Source organism: Electrona antarctica (genome assembly GCF_951216825.1).
Source record: "Electrona antarctica genome assembly, chromosome: 12".
In the NCBI taxonomy this organism is placed as follows: Eukaryota; Metazoa; Chordata; class Actinopteri; order Myctophiformes; family Myctophidae; genus Electrona; species Electrona antarctica.
Genome location: NC_136793.1, coordinates 33,525,165 through 33,539,846, shown reverse-complemented (window position 1 = coordinate 33,539,846; position 14,682 = coordinate 33,525,165). Strand labels below are relative to the sequence as shown.

The 14,682-nt window shown below is 43.2% G+C and overlaps 3 protein-coding genes across 4 annotated transcripts; 2 read left to right on the top strand and 1 right to left on the bottom strand.

Moving 5' to 3' along the window:
• Window positions 1–1,625: 1,625 nt before the first annotated feature.
• Window positions 1,626–4,502, top strand: akr1a1a (aldo-keto reductase family 1, member A1a (aldehyde reductase); the record flags this gene model as incomplete). Its single annotated transcript, XM_079517304.1, has 8 exons — window positions 1,626–1,706; window positions 1,850–1,969; window positions 2,056–2,210; window positions 2,473–2,668; window positions 2,748–2,797; window positions 2,949–3,098; window positions 3,199–3,358; window positions 3,770–4,502. The coding sequence occupies 8 exons, from the start codon at window positions 1,626–1,628 to the stop codon at window positions 3,833–3,835; spliced, it is 978 nt and encodes a 325-aa protein (XP_079373430.1). The 3' UTR covers window positions 3,836–4,502.
• Window positions 4,503–4,688: 186 nt separating this feature from the next.
• Window positions 4,689–7,526, bottom strand: srrd (SRR1 domain containing). The gene is made up of 6 exons (XM_079517305.1): window positions 7,429–7,526; window positions 7,295–7,335; window positions 6,850–7,062; window positions 6,658–6,756; window positions 6,399–6,550; window positions 4,689–6,032 (listed from the first exon to the last, which is right to left on the bottom strand). Exons 3-6 carry the CDS (start codon window positions 7,054–7,056, stop codon window positions 5,792–5,794), a joined length of 699 nt encoding a protein of 232 aa, XP_079373431.1. The 5' UTR covers window positions 7,057–7,062; window positions 7,295–7,335; window positions 7,429–7,526; the 3' UTR covers window positions 4,689–5,791.
• tfip11 (tuftelin interacting protein 11) lies at window positions 7,445–14,647 on the top strand. Of its 2 annotated transcripts, none has more exons than XM_079517302.1 (15): window positions 7,445–7,579; window positions 8,321–8,535; window positions 9,452–9,626; window positions 9,800–9,959; window positions 10,062–10,189; window positions 10,663–10,824; window positions 10,922–11,107; window positions 11,327–11,506; window positions 12,209–12,343; window positions 12,467–12,570; window positions 12,655–12,823; window positions 13,037–13,280; window positions 13,424–13,566; window positions 13,840–14,005; window positions 14,135–14,647. In XM_079517302.1, exons 1-15 carry the CDS (start codon window positions 7,484–7,486, stop codon window positions 14,479–14,481), a joined length of 2,610 nt encoding a protein of 869 aa, XP_079373428.1. In that variant the 5' UTR covers window positions 7,445–7,483; the 3' UTR covers window positions 14,482–14,647. The 2 variants fall into 2 exon arrangements, with proteins under 2 accessions (XP_079373428.1, XP_079373429.1); XM_079517303.1 differs by lacking the exon at window positions 7,445–7,579 and adding an exon at window positions 7,680–7,905.
• The last annotated feature ends 35 nt before the right edge of the window (window positions 14,648–14,682 follow it).

The following is a 14,682-nucleotide window of genomic DNA, read 5'->3' as shown; positions in this document are numbered from 1 at the left end:
ATAACTTACCGTATGTGAACAGAAACAACAGATTCAAGACTGAAGATGTTTATTGTTATATATGTCCCATTATTAAGTATAGAAAGACTATATTCTTGGACAAGAAAAACAAATGGATGAAATAAAATTACAATAAAGATACTGTAAAATTAATACATTATGTTACAATAACAGTGTGTGTGTGTGTGTGTGTGTGTGTGTGTGTGTGTGTGTGTGTGTGTGTGTGTGTGTGTGTGTGTGTTGGACTGCTTACACCATGAGTACACACGTACACATCTGACACTGTCTGTATACGCGTGCATGTGCGTGTGTGTGTGTGTGTGTGTGTGTGTGCGTAACATGCAGACAGGCACCAGGCCATTATTATCCAGTGTTCATAAGCCCATGGTTGCGTGGGGGGGGGAAAGCTGTCCAGGAGCCTGCTGGTCCAGGCCTTGACGCTGCGTTACCACTTGCCAGACCGTAGCAGCTCAGTAGTCCATGGTCGGGGTCTTTGATAGTACTACACTGTATTTACTGTCACTGAAGCCTGTAGCTGTATCATTCAGTGACAGTGTGTATATCCTGAATGCAGGGAAACTCACATCCATTAATGCTGTGTGCTCAAACTGCTCATCCCAGGAGAGGTCCTCTGTGTTGAAGTCTGTTGACTCTCTCAACAGCAGACCCATTGATGGTAATGGGGTCCAGCCTCTGTCCTCTCTTCCTGTAGTCCACGATCAGCTCCTTGGTCTTTTCCACATTGATAGAGGTTTTTCTCCTGGCACCACTGCACTGCATCAGGTTGTTGGCAACTCTTCTGTAGGCCTCCTCCTCCTCTCCTTTGAACCTTCTAGCACTCGCATGACTGAGAGTTTTTTTGAGATTTTGAAGTTGATTATCATTGCCCATGAAGCTTTCAGAAGGTTCCCCTTCCATGACCATCATCATCCATCATCTCAGTTTTTTTTAAACATCTGAAACATTTTCTAAATATGAATTTAAGCATAGGCTACTTACAGTATACCATATTTTACTTCAGTCATGCAAGTCTAGATGACTGTGTATCATATGATACTTGATACACATGAACAGGATCAGAGTTATGCTTCAGTAGCACCACACTGTGTGTGACGAATGGGGGATAATGCCATAAAGCTACATCAGCTATTTACAGACGTAAGCCAGGGTTCACAGAGAGTTTGTGTATTGCAACTTTAGTGTAACAACCTTGGTAAGGATCATTTGAGAAATGTACCAAACAACTGGAGAAAAACTGATGATAGTATGTTATAATTGTATAAAGTTATAATATGACATGCATGTTCGCATGCACGCACGCACGCACGCACACACACACACACAGGCTTCAGCTAAAATTGTGCACACTGTACATAACACATACACAGACTTCTGTTGAAGTGGAGTTAATGAATTGGGATATGAGTGATAATCGGTAATGTTAGCACTTAGTCATGGTGACTAGCCTGTCACTGGATGAAAGTACATTCAACTGGTCAGTCTACACAATATGTTAACACTTAATCATTCATTCAAAAGTGGTACATTACCCTAGCTGAACTTGCACGGTGCACCCGACCTCACCCCACCCGCTCTCCTCTCCTAGGTCATTAATTCCAAGAATAATGACTTCATTTGTGACTCTGACATCAGGCCAGAAGATGCCCATCCTTGGGCTAGGCACATGGAAGAGTGCTCCTGGACAGGTTGATATAAATACTTATCTAGTCTTACCAATAATAAAGGCAACATCATTTATAGGCTAATAGCCTTATAGGTCATATCATCTCATAATTTAATATGATTATTGTTTTTGGTTATTGTGCTTGATCTCTTCGTGTTTGTTCAGGTGAAACAGGCTGTGCTGGCGGCTCTAGATTGTGGGTACAGACACATTGACTGCGCTGCTGCCTATGGCAATGAGCAGGAGGTGGGAGAAGCTCTGACTCTCAGAATAGGCCCACAGAAGGTGAGATGGGATTCTATCTACAGTACCTCACCTTACTAGAAACCACCATTTCAGTCAGTGTATTAAACTTCGTTTTATGACCCCAGGCTCTACGTCGTGAGGAGGTGTTCGTGACCTCCAAACTGTGGAACACAAAGCATGACCCTGCAGAGGATGTGGAGGAGGCCTGTAGGAACAGCCTGGACCACCTGGGTCTCTCCTACCTGGACCTCTACCTCATGCACTGGCCCATGGCTTTCCAGTGAGCATCACAGCTGTACCTTTTTGCATTGCACCTGTTTGCCTTTCTATATTTCTTAAACATATTAACCCTGGTGTCCCTGTTTTGGGCAAATGTTAAATAAACATTTATTTATTCTGTTCCCCACTACCACTACTGTAATTAACGCTTAACGCTTAAGTGGTTAACATGGCGCCTAGTCTGTGGCCCAGGGTGAATATGCTTTAGATGATGCTGCCGTTACAATGCCTTGAGATGTTTTTGTTTATGTTCATATTTTAAGGCGGGGGAAAGAGCTGATGCCTCGAAGGGAGGATGGGACTGTGTGTTATGCTGACATACACTACAGAGACACTTGGATTGCTATGGAGAGGCTAGTGGACAATGGTCTGGTCAAGGCCATAGGCTTGTCCAATTTCAATGCAAGGCAGACTGGTGATATCATCAGCATGGCCAAACACAAGCCTGTGGTCAACCAGGTATTGAACAAGATATTTGGGTAATTTATCATGAATAAACCATTAAGAAACTCTCAACATCTTTTTGTCTGTGCCGTAGGTTGAATGCCATCCATATTTATCCCAAGCAGACCTGCTGTCTCATTGTCGGTCAGTAAGCACTAAGCATAATTATGTTTGCTTGTGTATTATTTTGTAACATTTTACAGACCACCTCTGCTCCCGTTTATTATTATTGCAACCTAAAATTCCTTTCACACTATTTGTTAAAATGTGCATTACAGTTTATACCTCTGTCTAGGTCAGTGGGGGTTTGTATTACGGCCTACAGTCCTCTCGGCAGTGGGGACCGACCCTGGGCCTCCCCTAATGAGCCATGCCTGCTGGATGACCAACGACTGGAGGCTCTCGCTCAGAGATACCACAAGACCCCGGCTCAGATTATACTCAGGTAACTCAAACCATCTCCTCAGCCGGTGTTTACGGTTGCCTCCGAAGTCGATTACTATTGTAATTACAGTGTGAAACCTGTTATGTTGTGTGTGGTATAGGTGGCATGTCCAGAGGGGTGTGGTGTGCATCCCTAAGAGTGTAACACCTGCCAGAATCCAACAAAACCTGCAGGTGTTTGACTTCTCCCTGTCAGAGGAGGACATGAAGCAGATTGACTCTATCAACCGGAACGAACGCTTCATTGTTCCTGCAGTAGAGGCGAGTGACCAATTCATTCAAACACCTCAAATTATACAAGAATTTTACAGAGAGTGAGAACTTAATTTAATGTCATGCCTTAAACAGCTACATGTACATAACATATAGCCTACCACAGGATTGATTATGTATGATGACCTGCCTTTAGGCAAAAATATATCTAAATCTCTGCAATACTGTAGCCTGAGAAAGGCAAATAGAACTGTCACCCTAGTCTAAATCATTAAAGAGACAGTACAGAGAACTCCCGGATAGTCATATTTGAAAAAGGACCTCAGTAATTTAGTTTAAAGTTTAAACTAAATCTGTTTATTCCAGTAAACTGGGAAGAGGCACAACCATGCTCACACCTAAAGAACAAAGATACTGTATGTTCCTTGTCTCAGCATAACTTCCATCATCTCTTCACAGATGAATGGCAAAAGGGTCTGGAGAGATGGAGGACACCCCCACTTCCCCTTCCATGATGCTTACTGATGGAGCATAGATGCACACACTAAAAAAACTTTTCTTGTTACACAGTATGCATAATTTGTCACCAGTTTTACATTTTGACACTTAAAACAGCTCCTGCATGCAGATTGGAAGTGAATTATTGTATACCTTGTAAATTATTGTAGCGGTGTTAAGGTTGATTAATTTTTTTAGTTTCAAAGTTAATTAATGAATAGTGGGTTTGTTGGTGTATAGTATTAATAGTCAAGTTGACAATTCTTATTGCTTTCTTTTGTAGGATAAAAATCACACTCGTGTGAACTGAGTGGTGCAACTACACATTTATTGTTATAAAGTGACGTCACATACTAACCATAGCAACCATGCTCGTTTTTTGGTTGCTAACCATAGCAACCATGCTCGTTTTTTTGGTACGAACAAACACGGGTACACGGGTACAAAGCCAGTTGTTGGAGTGGTTTGCACCACTCAAAAATGGGAGTTGAGGGAGTATTACAGAGTTGTATAGTGCCTACTGTTTAGGGATTTTTTGAGGGGCGCTAGCTCCTCCTATATACAGCTTTAATGTTTGTGTTGTCTGAACAAACATTAAAAATGCCATTGATAATGAACAGAGAACTAATGTGTTTTGTCTGAACAAACATTAAAAATGCCATTGACAATGAACAGATAACTAATGTTTGTGTTGTCTGAACAAACATTAAAAATCACACCCGTGTGAACTGAGTGGTGTAAGGTCTGTCTGACGTAATGAAATCACACCCGGGTGTGATTTCCATTACCTGGCTTTGTTTGTGCAGAAAAAATGAGCATGGTTGCTATGTTCACCCTGTTCACCCGGGTGTGATTTCATTACGTCATTACAACAGGGTGAACATAGCAACCATGCTCATTTTTTCTGCACAAAAAAGCCAGTTGTAGGAGTGGTTTACACCACTCAAAAATGCCATTGACAATGAACAGATAACTAATGTTTGTGTTGTCTGAACAAACATTAAAAATGCCATTGACAATGAACAGAGAATTTACGTCATATGTGTCTGAGCAAATCGGCATATGTATGTCGATGGGAACCCTTGGCCAATAAGGGACCACCATTCTTGATGATGATGTACGATGATGAGAGCGCCCCATCCATTCTTGTTATTCATTTTTAAGGTGTCTAGTGCTGGTGGGCACTGACTGAACAGTAAGGTTCCACAGTAATTTTCCCCATAGTAGACAGCCATTGAAAATCATACCATCAGTTTAAGTGTTAACAGACTCAATCATCAACCCCCCCTTAAAGATGGAGTGCCAGATTTTTAGTATTTTTCCAGTTTTTCATGTGTCTATGAGGTGACAGTACTTCATTAGACACCCTGGAGTCGTTTTTATGTGCAGTGGTGTATTAACTTTGTATTTAGGGTTTCTTCCTGGAGGCTGAACCCTTGACAGTCAAACGGGCCAGTGAAATAAACAGTAATATAGTGACATCACATTATCAGCCCCTCCCCCTTTATCATACAACTACAGCTGTGGGTGCGGCTTCAGTTCAGGTGGATCACCAACCATCACCACCCACCAGGCAAACCAGGCATACTTAATGAACTGGTGGGAGTGTCCACATAAAAGCATGATTTTAACAAATACTGTACACTTTTTGGAAAAAGTTCTTCCTCCTTATATTATAATAATACCTGATGATCATGTTTTTTTTTTTTAGATATTTTTTTGCGGCTTACGCTTTTTATTGGTTTTTTGAAGGGACAGACAGTAGGCTGACAGGAAACGGGAGAGAGATGGGGGAAGACATGCAGTAAAGGCCGTGTCGGGCTCGGGAGTCGAACCCGCGGCACACTGCGACTGGATTACCAGTCGGGTGCCCAGACGGTTACGCCACCGCCTGGGCGATGATCATGTTTTAGGGTGGAAAAAAATTGTGGCACTCCATCTTTAAAAATAAAATGAGCCCCAGTCCAGTTAATGTCTCCATTCTCAGCTCTGTTGTTCTCTCAGTATAATCTCCAGATCACCACAGTGTTGATACTGTGGCTCAGGTGGCTCTGTCCAAGTGCATTGAGGTAGTTTGCTGAGGCCACTGGAAGGGAAGCTGATGACGACTGTGTCGTTGAAGACATCAAGGAGGCGGGATGGACAAGGCAGTTGTCTCTCTTTACACACAACTACAGCCTGAGCAATATAGCTGTAGTCTCGCTGGAATTCTCTCTCAATCATCCTAATAGGATCACAGAAAGCAAATGTCAGCTTGGCTCTCCTTTTCCATTTAGACCAGTGGTTTTCAAACTTGTTGTGCGCAAGGCACACCAAAGGGCAAGTCAAATCTCAAGATACACCAGTACTATCCAAAATAAATCTATTTTACTTGTTTATTTTTATTTACCATTGCCAAATAAGTTTTAAATAATTTTAGGGTAAATCATTTGCTCTGTATTGGGAAAGTACTGATATAGTAAAAGAGTAACATTTTGTATAGTTGTATATTGCAACAATAATGTGTGGTTGTCAAAGGATCCCAAGGCACAGTGGCGCACCGTTTGGGATTTTAGGACCTACTAATATAGACAATAACCCCACAAACTACCTGTCCTGTATGCCAGAGAAGCTGTTTCCTATAATGGTCAACTGAGGCAGAGTTTCTCTACTCCAGTTCTTCCATAGCAGGTTGTTATAAAGGGCTTTCCCACAATGCATCAGGTAGAAGAGGGTTGGCTTAGTGGTCAATCGCTTCCCTTCCTGATGGACACAAGAGATTAGATACATTTCAACCATCTTTAAAGTGAACATAGTTGAATGATTTGTTTCAGTACCCAACTGCAACAGGATGATAACAACACGCCCACCTCATTCTCTGTGATTATGGTTAAACCCAGTTCTCTTATGACATTCCTCTCCCCCGAGGAGAACATGGGATCATAGACGCAGCAGTCCTTTAATGGTATCTAAAAAGATGCAGATCAACATGCGGTAATTCGAACCAGGTTACAATTCATAATGTCTTACCATGTTACCTTTATAGAACTTGATTTTCTGACCTGGAGGGTGTCAAGAAGAAGTAGCAACATCGCAAGCTGATATCGAGCCGACACACAGGATGAGAAGGAGCCCAGACCATAACACACACAGTGTTGTTCTAGATCACTTCTGCCATGTGTGTTCTTCTCTGACTGGTCGTCAGGCATCTCAGTGGACAGAGCCTTTCCAGTCACTGAAGGTTCGGAGGGATCTGTTAGTCCTGTCATTGTCAGCTGTTCTGAAGAGGAGAATGCCTTTTTAGGGTTACACTTCTGCTAACCAAGTCCAAACCATCACCTCACCCAGACAAACAAACACGATTTATGTTTCAGATTAGTACACAAACTAAATTGTTTGTATGTGCAAATTGGTGTGGCAATAACAATAATTCTGATTCTGGAAACTATATTTTACGTTTGCTGATAAGTGATAATAACTCCATTATCTCGACATGTTAAAACTCACCTTTCCATTTCTTCCAAAATTCCTCACATTTCAGATCAGACCTACAGAGGAAGGATATGTTAAAATGACAGTCTTCACATTCCAAGGTGCAGAAATTTTAAAAGCAAATAGGGAGGGGAGCTCATCCTTCTTACATTGTTTCTCTGATCCGTTGAATGGTTTTCCCAGTGTCCAGCAGCTGATCCTGGCATGCTGAAGCTGGCAGCGGTTGCTGAGGTCTCCGCGCTGCCCCTTTACGACGCCCTGCCACCTGCCACTCCTCTCCCGTGTCCGACATCTTCAAAGGTATTAAATATCACATATCATGTGATTAAAGACAGCACATTTCCCAATTTAAACAAAACACCATCTACCGAGGGCAGTGTGCACTAGTGTGCATCATAGACTGTGTGCTGTAGTGTTTCTGCATTGAGTAGAAAACACGTGGGAGTGTTTTGAGAGTAACACACGTTTCCCCTTCCGGTAGTATAGCGGAACTGGATGACGTACTTGACGTAGCGCGTATGTTTTCGATTCCATGCTAGTAGCCCTTGATATATTAGTATTGTAACAAAAGCATTCGATATCCTGGATTAAGGGAATCGCATTTTTGACGAGTTACGTTATACCAGGTAAGACTGCCAGTGCCATGAATTTGCTGTCTAGCCAAGCTTTGTAATTACGGGAAAAAAACCGATTACATTTACTAACTAGCATTAGCTGTAGCAACGTTTTGCTAGTAACAACATAACTTCGGCTCATCTCATCTGCGTGTACAGACGTTTTCCCCAGTAGTAACTAGTAACTAACTATCTGTTTAGTTGTTTTTGTTTGTTAATAATATACCAGCTAACCCAATTTAGGAATTACATGGTAGGTGATCATTTCATCATCATTTAGAGGACCCTGATGTAAACAAGTCTTAGTGCTTTTTCTGGTTTTATCCTCATCCAGATTTTGTATTGACCTGTACTTTCTTTGAAATGTACCCATTCTACAAACTGTTAATTATCAATCAATCATGTTTGTTCACTTTGACTTCCCTAGCAAATCCAGACTATGTCTATGTCCCACCTGTATGGACGGAGGGCAGAAGAGGAAGATGGGGTGGAGGTGGAGGCCTTTGAGGTGACAGATTGGGACCTTGCTAATGAATTCAACCCAGAGCGTCAGAGACACAGACAGACCAAGGATCAGGCCACCTATGGCATCTGGGCTGACGCCGATTCAGATGATGAGAGGCCCAGCTTTGGAGGCAAGAGGTAGGCTGACTTGCTGCTACATCAATATCTATCTATCTATCTATCTATCTATCTATCTATCTATCTATCTATCTAAAATACCTAAGGTTCGACTGGTTGTTTAACCCTGCGATGGTGTCCAAGTAGGAATTAAACCGAGATGCCCCTTGTAAGGTCAGCTATCTGGGGTTGGAGGTCTATTAATAATGCTGATAGGGCTCTGTGGAATCTGTATTGATGCTACCTCTATTATAGAGGTAGTTTATGGCTCTACCTGGGTATCACGTATCGCAGATGGAACTGCTTTTGCCTGAGGATTCACTTGCCTTCTTTGATATCGTTGGCTGCAGTGCTTTGTGGCAGCGGTGGCCGAACGGTTTGCGGAGCGGTCTTGATACCGGAAGGTCGCCAGTTCGTATCCCCGGACCGGCACGTTAAAATTACCACCGCTGAAGTGCCCTTGAGCAAGGCATTGAACCACTACCATGAAATGCTCTATGAGCAGGGCCTGGCTGTAAACAAGTATCTGATGCTTAGTCCAGTTACCCTGGGTAAATATAGTAACTTTGCTTTGCTTTGCTTGTGTCAATACGGTGATGTCATTCATATAATCCCTATGGAGCCCCTGGCCCCCTGCATGTCAGTCATGCCCAAAAATAGGGTCTATGATGTGAGGCTTGGATTTTATTCTAACTCGTGGCGGTATCCATTTACTCTGTATCCATTTGCTAGCAAATATGATCTTTTTGAGGCGCATGTCTGGCTTTCAGAAATTACGACATGGCAGCCAAGTCTATGAACATTTAATGTTTGCTCTAAGCAGTGCCGTCATGTGGCAGCCACAGTGGGTGCCCCTCACTTCACGCAAGTGTGATTTTTCTTTTTAAATATATTTAATACATACATACATATTACATCTGTCTGTATATCCTTCTAGGTCTAAGGACTATACTGCTCCAGTGAGCTTTGTGAGTGGAGGTATCCGTAAAACTGCAGCTGAGGAGAAACAGCAGCAGAAAGCTGAAGCAGGATCTGATTACTCGGATGAGGATGATGAACCTCCTCCACCAGCAGCACCTTCTCGTGGGGCATCGACTACTAAACTCCAGACGGTACTCTTGTTTTTGACTTGATGTGTGTTGGCGTCTGCTATGATGATGATGCTATCAGCTATACTGTATGATAGATATGATAATTTGAGTGATTGAGACTTGTATCAATCACTTACAGCCAGCCCATAACCATGTTACCGTTTTGGCATGAATAAGTGTTTGTGTTTTCCTAGGGGGGTAATTTCCGTGTGCACCAGTCCAAGAAGTTTGCAGCTGGGATACGGACTGGTCAGGACCTGGGTGGCTGGGAGAAGCACACGAAAGGGTTTGGAATGAAACTTCTACAGAAGATGGGCTACCAACCAGGCAAAGGCCTGGGCAAGAATGCTCAAGGTGGGAACAAATGTGGACAGCACCGGATTGATGGGAGTAGAATTACCATTGGCTAATGAGTAATAATTATACATTAAATATTTTACACTGTGATTGCTGCAGGTATTCTAACCCCCATCGAGGCAAAGCTTCGCAAGGGCAAGGGAGCAGTTGGCGCCTACGGCAACGAGAGAACCAAGCAGAGCCTCCAGGACTTTCCCGTTGTTGACTCGGAGGAAGAGGAGGAAAAGGTATTGAGAAATGTTCCAGTTTTGATCTAAATCGGTCAGAGATGCAAGACTGTAGTGAGTACGGATCTCATTTTACAATAGTGTGCAGAATCCATACTGTGGATGTACGTGCACACAAAAGCGGAAACGACGTGCTTCAAAAACATCTGATTTATAAAACTGCACGCACATCTTAATGCTATTCTCTCTTTATAAATCAGAATTAATCAACTTAAGAAAAAGTTAAATAAAGTGCTATTTTTCAGATAAGTTGTAACTTAGCCGTTGCGCACAGCTTCATTCTGAAGTATGTTCTCTATGCTGCTGTGTCGCAGAATAAAATAATCATGTGTTGTGGCAAGGCCATCGAGCAACTAGGGTTGTAACAGAATGAAAAGCAGTATATCCCACTGGTCTTTCGGACTCCTATTTGTACATTCGCAACGAATATGAGACCACAGAACTGAACATCATATCCCATCTCTCTGATGTAGGAATTTCAGAAGGAGCTCGGCCAGTGGAGGAGGGATCCTACAGGTGCAGGAGGAAAAAAGAAGCCCAAGTATTCCTACAGGACTGTAGAGGAGTTGAAGGCTAAAGGCAAGCTGGCTGGACGGAGCACACAAACACCTGCTGGAGAGCTGGCACAGGTTAAGGTGAGTTGGAAAGGACTCGTACATACACACACACCCTGCTGCTGTTTTGATTTCTCATGATAATTCTTATTTCACCCTTCTCTCTTATAACATCTAGGTGATCGATATGACTGGCAGAGAACAGAAGGTGTATTACAGTTACAGTCAGATGAGCAACAAGCACAGTGTTCCAGATGAAGGTCCACTAAGCACACGGGACCAGAAGCCATCTGCCTTTGCTCTTCCTGAGCTAGAACACAACCTGCAGTTACTGATAGACCTTACAGAACAGGACATATTACAGGTAACTAGTAGACAAGAACCTGTCTCACATATTTTGGGCTGCAATAAGAAGTAATGAAGGTTTCTCTCTATCATTGATCAAGTTACCCCCAAATAATTGCTGCTTGTTTATTCCATGTGTCTTTTTGTATGTCTCCTCTTATCTGTCACTATCTGTCCTCCCCCCCCGTCCCCCGCCGCCCCTCGCTTTCCTCTCTTCATTTCTCTTTCTTCTCTGTAGTCTGCCAGACGTCTGCAGCATGAGAGAGATGTTGTTGTGTCTCTGAGCCATGAATCCGCCACCCTGCAGACTAGGTTGGCAGCAGAGCAAGATGCCATTCAGAGAATGGAGGCTGTGCTGGAACTGGTGGAGCGCTTCCAGTCTGGAGACTTGGCACCAGGGGTGGGGCCCAGCCTGCAGGTACATACACTAGCATTGTGTATTGACAATCTCTGAGACACTTGCTGATTGCAGAGGCCCCTGCCAAATGTAAAGGCAATCGTTGGACCTTTGGATAATAATCAGCCCTTTTAAATTTATTTTGGATTAATTGATTCTATTTAGTCTGCTGTGCTAGTCCACAAGTGCTTTTTATGGCTTTACATTTTTAGAAATAAAACGTATCAGGTAGAAAACTAGAAAATAAGCTGCTCGTCCTCCAGTGCATACTCTATGGTCCATCTATGGCCCGATGTTGTTCTAAGTGGTGATCATAAAATTGAGAGGAATGGTTTTTATGCAGTTTAGTAGAACCAAATCAAGCTGGTTTCTCGTATGGCACTGTTGTATTTGCTCCATGTTTGCCGACAGTTGCTGTGGGTGCCAGGTAGCAGCTATGGCAGGGTTGTGACAAAAAGCATATAGGAAAGTGGAACATGCATATGTTGGTGAGGTGTTGGCTATGAATTCGAACGGTACCAAGAGTTTAAAGGGAGACACAGCACATTCATAAGGACGATGCAAGTGTTATGTTTATTGTGGACCGATGTTTGACCAGAACCCACACACACTGCTCATAGTGACAGTCATCAAGCCTTTAAAAATGTGGCCACTTTGTTCTTATCATACTCAGAGTTGTGAATCTTCCTATGGGTTAATTGTTGCGTTTCTCTCTTTGTCTAGGAATGTGCTCGGATCTTTGAAACCTTGCAGACAGAATACTATGAAGAATATAAGACTATGGGAATGGGTGATCTGGCTGTGGCTGTGGTTCATCCTTTACTTAAAGAGAAGCTACGTACTTGGGACCCATTGAAGGTACATTCCAGCAGTTACCCCATCACGTACATGGCCTCTTGAAATACGATAACCACTTGCTTTCTGCACGCTAACGAAAAAAAAACAATTTTTCATTGCGTATATATTTTGTGATTCTTGTAGGACAGCTCATATGGTTTGGAAGAGGTTGGGCAATGGAGGGCAATCCTTGAATCGAGACAGTTGCACTCTAGTACCCCGGAAGCAAGCATGGACCCCTACCATAGGTAAAATTTACACACACACGCACACGTATATGCACATGTAGATCATTGTTGCAGCCAGTGATGGAATGTGTGTTGTTTGTCCAGACTTCTGTGGGAGGTGTTGGTCCCAGTGATGCGGACCTGCGTGTCAGGCTGGCAGCCTCGTGTGGTTGGACCCATGGTGGACTGTGTGGAAGTATGGGCTCCAATCCTCCCCCTCTGGATACTGGATCACCTGTTGGAACAACTCATCTTACCCCGCCTGCAGAGAGAGGCAAGACACAAACACACTCGTACGGTGTCACTCACTGAAAAAGGCTGGTTTACAAACATGTCGCATCAGCTATTTTCTGCAGTTGTACGACAGAATATGAATTAAGATTAAATGACATCTACTCACTTTGCCTTTCTGTTCAGAAGGATATTTAGTAACTCCAGTGCATGCATATAACCTCTAAACAATTGTGCTGTTTCCCCTACACAATAGGTGGATAACTGGAACCCTTTAACTGACACGGTGCCCATCCATTCCTGGCTTCACCCATGGCTACCATTACTCCAATCACGCCTTGAGCCTTTGTACCCTCCCATCCGCAGCAAGCTAGCCAATGCTCTACAGCGGTGGCATCCCAGTGACACCTCAGCTCGCCTTATACTGCAGCCGTGGAAAGACGTGTTCTCCCCAGGAGCATGGGAGGCCTTCATGGTTAAAAACATCATCCCTAAACTAGGTATGCTCATATAATCATAGCGGCTAATAGTTGAACTACTTTGGTTTTGCCTGGTAATGAAGTAAATGTATATATTTGTTTTTGCTACACTTTGTATTCTTACACCTCTTTTCACCTGTCTTTACTTTCTCCTCTCTCCGCAGCTCTGTGTCTTGTGGAGCTGGTTCTTAATCCTCACCAGCAGCAGATGGAGCCCTTCCACTGGGTGATGGACTGGGAAGGCATGCTGTCCCCATCCAGCCTTGTGTCCTTATTGGACAAAAACTTCTTTCCCAAATGGCTGCAGGTTAGTGTTGCAGTAGAGGAGAGGGTGTTAATCCTTGAACATTTGCAGATCCTGCCAGCATCTGCCACCTGCATCTGCACCAGCAGCTGCCCGCCAATGAACATTACCATATACAGAGTAGTCACAGTGCTTACCCAACACGATGATTGCTACAGTATTGCTATATAATATGATAATCTCAAGGATTGACACTTTAACAAGATACATTTACCTTTGGTTGATGAATATTTTGATTAGTAATGCTTCAAATCTAATCTGTCTTGATGTTTGTAGGTCCTTTGTTCATGGCTGAATAACAGTCCTAATTATGAGGAAATAACAAAGTGGTACCTGGGTTGGAAGAACATGTTCAGCGATATGCTGTTATCTCAACCACTCATCAAAGACAAATTCAACGAAGCACTGGACATTATGAACCGAGCAGTGTCCTCAGGCATGGGTTAGTAACACACACACACACACACACACGGCATGCAGGTATCATTTGAACATTTTCTTTGTCCTCTGTGCCAACAAATAGTGTATCCATCCAAACATTTCTCTCTTTTCTTCACCCTGCTCTCTGCAGCTGGATACATACAGCCTGGCGCCAGGGAGAACATTGCGTACCTCACACAAACAGAGAGACGTAAGGACTTCCAGTACGAAGCCTTGCAGGAGCGTAGGGATGCGGAGAGCGTGGCTCAGAGGGGCCAGGGTGCAAGTTTGCCGACAAACTTCAAAGACCTGATCCAGACCAAGGCAGAGGAGAACAACATCGTCTTCATGCCCCTGGTGGCCAAACGCCATGAGGGCAAACAGTTGTACACATTTGGGCGTATTGTCATCTACATTGACAGAGGCGTAGTATTTGTACAAGGAGAAAGGACATGGGTACCCACATCGTTACAGAGTCTGATAGATATGGCCAGATAATGCTCTCAGAAATTTTTTATTTGTCCACATAAAGTGTTATGGCTGAAACAGAGTTGTGACAGTTGTAGAGGTTATTAGTGTGCCGGAAAACGGCACACTTTGTTTTTGACATGCGTCTTTGTAATTGTATAAAAAGTCACTGAAACAATAAAACCGCTTTATATGATCTATTGTGCTGTTAATGTATTTGTCTGTGTGATA

What these genes read in the sequence shown, in the direction of transcription:
- tfip11 (XM_079517302.1), top strand. Translation starts at nt 7,484, where the DNA reads ATGCTGAAGCTGGCAGCGGTTGCTGAGGTCTCCGCGCTGCCCCTTTAC. An exon ending in CGACTACTAAACTCCAGACG is followed by an intron (nt 9,627 to 9,799) that starts GTACTCTTGTTT and finishes GTGTTTTCCTAG; the next exon opens with GGGGGTAATTTCCGTGTGCA. An exon ending in GAGAGCTGGCACAGGTTAAG is followed by an intron (nt 10,825 to 10,921) that starts GTGAGTTGGAAA and finishes TATAACATCTAG; the next exon opens with GTGATCGATATGACTGGCAG.
- srrd (XM_079517305.1), bottom strand. Translation starts at nt 7,056, where the DNA reads ATGACAGGACTAACAGATCCCTCCGAACCTTCAGTGACTGGAAAGGCT. An exon ending in TTCTTCTTGACACCCTCCAG is followed by an intron (nt 6,757 to 6,849) that starts GTCAGAAAATCA and finishes GCATCTTTTTAG; the next exon opens with ATACCATTAAAGGACTGCTG. An exon ending in CCATAATCACAGAGAATGAG is followed by an intron (nt 6,551 to 6,657) that starts GTGGGCGTGTTG and finishes TGTGTCCATCAG; the next exon opens with GAAGGGAAGCGATTGACCAC.